Source organism: Anomaloglossus baeobatrachus, chromosome 9 (assembly GCF_048569485.1).
Source record: "Anomaloglossus baeobatrachus isolate aAnoBae1 chromosome 9, aAnoBae1.hap1, whole genome shotgun sequence".
NCBI classification, from domain to species: Eukaryota; Metazoa; Chordata; class Amphibia; order Anura; family Aromobatidae; genus Anomaloglossus; species Anomaloglossus baeobatrachus.
The window spans coordinates 178,215,882-178,222,402 of NC_134361.1; the positions used below are offsets into that span (position 1 = coordinate 178,215,882).

Sequence of the window (6,521 nt, forward strand, 5' to 3'; positions counted from 1 at the left end):
CCTTCCAGGAACTTCCAAACGGTCCCCCTCCAGACAGTCACCGCCGTTGCTGACCTTGCTGACCTGTCCTGCACACAGCTGGACTACTTCAGGCTTTAGCACACTCTTTCTGTTCTGTCTCCACTCTTGCTTTCCTCCTTTACTACTTTTCTCCCTTCACTTTCACTTAGTTGTTTACTCCTCTCTAGCCCTCAGCTAGACTTCACTCTTGCCCTGCCTGGGCTAAACTGCCTGGTTTTTCCCGCCTCCAGAGCTGTGATCTCCTCGGTGGGCGGAGCCAACCGCCTGGCCCACCCCCTGGTGTGAATCATCAGCCTCTGGAGGAAGGCAACAAGGATTTTTGGTTAGCTTTGGTGTTCCTGACTGGGATGTAGGGTGTGGTGGTGTGTGACCTGTGTCCCCTGGCTTGCCCAGGGCGACACACATACGCTTGTTGTGTATATGTGTATACATATATGCTGCACAGAGCCTCACTGCCAGCCACACAGAGCTTCTCTGCCTGCCGCACAGAGCCTCGCTGCCCGCCGCACAGAGCCTCACTGCCAGCCACACAGAGCCTCGCTGCCCGCCGCACAGAGCCTTGCTGCCCGCCGCACAGAGCCTCGCTGCCCACTGCACAGCCTTGCTACCAGCCACACAGAACCTCACTGCCAGCCACACAAAGCCTCGCTGCCAGCCACACAGAGCCTTGCTGCCAGTCACACAGAGCCTTGTTGCCAGTCACACAGAGCCTCGCTGCCAGCCACACAAAGCCTCGCTGCCAGCCACACAGAGGCTTGCTGCCAGTCACACAGAGCCTCGCTGCCAGCTGCACGGCCTTGCTGCCAGCCACACAGAACCTCGCTGCCAGGCACACAAAGCCTCGCTGTCAGCCACACAGAGCCTTGCTGCCTACTGCCACAATGAGCCTTGCTGCCCGCCGTCGCATAGAGCAGCAAAAAACAAGCCCTCATATGACTATATTGACGGAAAAATAAAAAAGTTATGGCTCTTGGAAGAAGGAGAGGAAAAAACAAAAAAGTAAAACAAAGGTTAATGGGTCAAGGGGAATCTGTCAGCAGGTTTTTGCAATTTAAAATGGCAGCAACCTAAAGTAGTACAAAAGAGCTGGATTACAGGGATGTCTCACTTTTTTGGCTGTGTGTAGTAGTTTCAACATAATCAGCGTTTTATCAGCAGAAGATTATTACTAGAGGACTAAGGCGGGCTTTACACGCTGCGACATCGCTAGCAATTGCTAGCGATGTCGAGCGCGATAGCACCCACCCCCGTCGCACATGTGATATCTGGTGCTTGCTGCCGTAGCGAACATTATCGCTACGGCAGCTTCACACGCACACACCTGGTCGGCGACGTTGCTTTGACTGCCGAACAATCCCTCCTTCAAGGGGGAGGTGCGTTTGGCGTCACAGCGATGTCACTAAGCGGCCGGCCAATAGAAGCGGAGGGGCGGAGATGAGCGGGACATAACATCCCGCGCACCTTCTTCCTTCCGCATTGGCAATGGATGCAGGTAAAGTGATGTTTGTCGTTCCTGCGGTTTCAGGCCTGCAACATACATCCGTAGAAAACGTGCGTGTTTGGTCCGTTTCCGTTTATACCGGAGACACGGCCAAATGTGCACCAATGTTATTTAATATTTGAGGACACATGTGCGTTTTTCATTAAGGTCCGTGGGTCCGTGTGCATGCTACGTTTGTGTCTCCGTTTTGCACGGAAGCATGTCCGTTTTCAGCACGCAACACGCAGCACGGACCCAATGAAAGTCAATGGGTCTGTGCGCACGTCCGAGTGACACGGATGCATCTCTGTTTGCTCCCTGTACGTTTTGTGCTTTTTCCATGTGATGTCGGTCTTTTTTCTTTTTCTGTTTCATTCTCTCCCTCAGTCCGTCGGTCGGTCTCTATGTCTGTCGGTCGGTCTCTCTGTCTTATCTGTCCCTCTCGCTGTTTGTCGGTCAGTTCCCCCCCTCTCTCATACTTACCGTTCCCCGATCTCCGGCGCGGCGCTGCACGGCTGTTATAAAAGCTCTGGCGGCTTTTACTATTTTGAAAAAGCCGGCCGCTCATTAATCAATCTCGTATTCCCTGCTTTACCTGCCCACAGGCGCCTGTGATTGGTTGCAGTCACACACGCCCACCACGCTGAGCGACAGCTGTGTCACTGCACCCAATCACAGCAGCCGGTGGGCGTGTCTATACTGTGCAGTAAAATAAATAAATAAATAATTAAAAAAAACGGCGTGCGGTCCCCCCCTATTTTAATACCAGCCAGATAAAGCCATACGGCTGAAGGCTGGTATTCTCAGGATGGGGAACCCCACGTTATGGGAAGCCCCCCAGCCTAACAATATCAGTCAGCAGCCGCCCAGAATTGCCGCATACATTATATGCGACAGTTCTGGGACTGTACCCGGCTCTTCCCGATTTGCCCTGGTGCATTGGCAAATCGGGGTAATAAGGAGTTAATGGCAGCCCATAGCTGCCACTAAATTCTAGATTAATCATGTCAGGCATCTCCCCGAGATACCTTCCATGATTAATCTGTAAATTACAGTTAAAAAACACACACACCCGAAAAATCCTTTATTAGAAATAAAAAACACTAACAAAGTCCCTCATCACCAATTTATTAACCCCGACAAAGCCCTCCTTGTCCGGCGTAATCCACGGACCTCCAGCGTCGCTTCCAGCTTTGCTGCATGCAGGTGACAGGAGCAGCAGAAGACACCGCCGCTCCTGTCACCTCCACGCAGCAAATGAGGTGAGTAGAATGAGGTGTGCGTGGAATACACGCACATACGGCTAGCATACGGGATACACACGCAGGCCACACATACCATAAAAACGGAACTAAAAAAACGGAAAACGGCCCCAAAAAACAGAAAACGGCCCGTTTTACACGGACGAGGTTTTAACGGATGTGTGTTTTCGGCCTCACACACAGCGATGTGTGGTGCTGCAGGAACATTAAACAACATCGTATCTGCAGCAGTAACGACATTATGAAAATGAATGACGTGACACAGATCGGCGTTTTTTTACGCTTTTGCCCTCGTTCATTGTGGCACCTAGGATTTACACCTTGTGATGTCGCTACCGGCGCCGAATGTGCGTCACTAACGACATGAGCCTGACGATATATCGGTAGCGATGTCGCAACGTGTAAAGCCCGCCTAAGGCACGTTGCGACATCGCTAGCATCGGCTAGCGATGCCGAGTGCTATAGTCCCTGCCCCCGTCGCACATGCGATATCTTGTGATAGCTGCCGTAGCGAACATTATCGCTACGGTAGCTTCACATGCACTTACCTGACCTGCGACGTCGCTCTGGCTGGCGACCCGCCTCCTTCCTAAGGGAGCGGGTCGTGTGGCGTCACAGCGACGTCACACGGCAGGTGGCCAATAGAAACGGAGGGGCGGAGATGAGCGGGAAGTAACATCCCGCCCTCCTCCTTCCTTCCGCATAGCCGGTGGAGTCAGGTAAGGAGATGTTCCTCGCTCCTGCGGCTTCACACACAGCGATGTGTGCTGCCGCAGAGACGAGGAACAACATCGTATCTCCTATTGGTGCGACATTATGAAAATGACCGACGCTACACAGATCACCGATTTTTGATGCTTTTGCGATCGTTTATCGGCGCATCTAGGCTTTACACGTTGCGAGGTCGTTACCGGCGCGGATGTGCGTCACTTTCGATTTCGAAGCGCCGCGTGGAAGATGCTGCGCTTGGTAACTAAGGTAAATATCGGGTAACCAACCCGATATTTACCTTGGTTACCAGCGCACGCAGCTACACGTGCAGAGAGCAGGGAGCAGCACACACCGCTTAGCGCTGGCTCCCTGCTCTCCTAGCTACAGCACACATCGGGTTAATTAATCCGATGTGTCCTGCAGCTACATGTGCACAGAGCAGGAGCCGGCACTGACAGTGAGAGCAGCGGAGGCTGGTAACAAAGGTAAATATCGGGTAACCAAGCACAGGGCTTCTTGGTTACCCGATGTTTACTGTGGTTACCAGCCTCCGCAGAAGCCGGCTCCTGTTGTCTGCACATTTAGTTGTTGCTGTCTCGCTGTCACACACAGCGATGTGCGCTTCACAGCGGGACAGCAACAACTAAAAAATGGCCCAGGACATTCAGCAACAACCAACGACCTCACAGCAGGGGCCAGGTTGTTGCTGGATGTCACACACAGCGACATCACTAGCAACATCGCTGCTACGTCACAAAAGTTGTTCGTTAGCAGCGATGTTGCTAGCGATGTTGCTTAAGGTCCAGTCACACTAAGCAACTTACCAGCGATCCCAACAACGATAGGGATCGCTGGTAAGTTGCTAGGAGGTTGCTGGTGAGATGTCACACTGCGACGCTCCAGCGATCCCACCAGTAACCTGACCTGGCAGGGATCGCTGGAGCGTCGCTACACGGGTTGCTGGTGAGCTCACCAGCAACCAGTGACCAGCCCCCAGCGCCACGTGGAAGATGCTGCGCTTGGTAACTAAGGTAAATATCGGGTAACCAACCCGATATTTACCTTGGTTACCAGCGCACGGAGCTACACGTGCAGAGAACAGGGAGCAGCGCACAATGAGCGCTGGCTCCCTGCTCTCCTAGTTACAGCACACATCGGGTTAATTAACCCGATGTGTCCTGCAGCTACATGTGCACAGAGCAGGGAGCAGCGCACAATGCTTAGCGCTGGCTCCCTGCTCTCCTAGCTACAGCACACATCGGGTTAATTAACCCGATGTGTCCTGCAGCTACATGTGCACAGAGCAGGAGCCGGCACTGACAGTGAGAGCTGCGGAGGCTGGTAACAAAGGTAAATATCGGGTAACCAAGGACAGGCCTTCTTGGTTACCCGATGTTTACTGTGGTTACCAGCCTCCGCAGAAGCCGGCTCCTGCTGCCTGCACATAGTTGTTGCTGTCTCGCTGTCACACACAGCGATCTGTGCTTCACAGCGGGACAGCAACAACTAAAAAATGGCCCAAGACATTCAGCAACAACCAACGACCTCACAGCAGGGGCCGGGTTGTTGCTGGATGTCACACACAGCAACATCGCTAGCAACGTCACAAAAGTTGTTCGTTAGCAGCGATGTTGCTAGCGATGTTGCTTAGTGTGACGGGGCCTTTAGTGTGACAGGGCCTTTAGTCTCATGTGCCAGGAATTCCAGCTAATCTGTATAACCCCACCCCTACCAGTGATCAATGCCAGTTGTGGGTGTAGGCGGGGTTATACGCAGCCCAGAAGTCTTACATTAGAAAAAACAGGGATTCCATCAAAACTTCACCAAGCAGCCCTGTTGGTGATACAACTATAGAAACAGGCTTTCTTGCCCTATGGCATGCTACTCTCAAATTACATAAAGGAAATCTGTCAACAGGTTTTTCTAAGTAAAAGAAAAAAAGGTGGAAAATCCCACAGGACTATTTTTAGCATTAAGAAAATATTCTAGTATAGGCAAGTAGTTTGTAAATATATATAAAAATATATAAATATATATATATATATATTAGATTAAATATTTAGATACATTTATAGCATTAAAAGTAAAACACAAAACAATAAAATAGAAGAACAACAACCCACCTCGATGCAGCAGCTCCAAGCAAAGTGAAACATATAAGAAAGACTGAAAAATAAAAGCCATCGATCTTCCATACTCCATAAATTTCTCCTGTTTAGTTTCTTAAATGACTTGCTCAAAGGAGAACACGGTTTTGGACATTTTATACTACTTGTGTTCTAGAAGTTGCTGCGTCAAAGGCAAGGAAAATACCAGATGGAGATCACTTCCTGAAATACTTTGAGAAGTTGAATAAATTGATACGTAATTCACATTTTGGATACATAAACTAAACATAAAGAAGATATTATTTAAAAATAAAATCAATAACAGTCAATAAAACATTTTTGGGAGAAATGTCTTAAAAAAATTGTGTATATTACTGTTGGTATGTTCCATACTCCCCTCTGTAGACGTGTAAGTTGTGCTTTCCTGATCTAGCCGTCACTGCTTCCTCTTTTAAGGGTATTCTGGGGTTAATAAGATGAAGAACTAGGTTAAGGTCAGAAAACAAGTTTTGGTTGATAGCCTTGATGTTGACCCTGAAAATGTTATCTGTTGAAGAAGATCCTTTCAATGAACCTCTAAAGCCGCAATATATTAAAGGTACAGCAGCCAGCCAGGGGTAAGCCGGTGAATGACAGACGCAGCTAGTGACAGTTCTGAGATGAAGAATCCCTGATTTTAAAATACAGTGCCTTGCGAAAGTATTCGGCCCCTTTGAATTTTTCAACCTATTCCCCCATTTCAGGCTTCAAACATAAAGATAAAAATTTTAATGTTCTGGTGAAGAATGAACAACAAGTGGGACACAATTGTGAAGGTGAATGATATTTATTGCTTATTTTAAACTTTTATCAAAAATAATCAATTGAAAATTGGGGCGTGCAATATTATTCATCCCCTTTAAGTTAATACTTTTTAGCGGCACCTTTTGCTGCGATTAC

General features: G+C 49.2%; 1 protein-coding gene across 1 annotated transcript in view; it reads right to left on the reverse strand.

The window, feature by feature from the left end:
• Nucleotides 1–5,759, reverse strand: part of TLR4 (toll like receptor 4) — a 44,894-nt gene extending 39,135 nt beyond the window's left edge. Inside the window, exon 1 of the mRNA XM_075322816.1 lies at nucleotides 5,598–5,759. Within this exon, the coding sequence (XP_075178931.1) occupies nucleotides 5,598–5,669 (72 nt within the window). The 5' untranslated portion in view covers nucleotides 5,670–5,759. The remainder of the gene's footprint in view (nucleotides 1–5,597) is intronic.
• Between the last annotated feature and the right edge of the window lie 762 nt (nucleotides 5,760–6,521).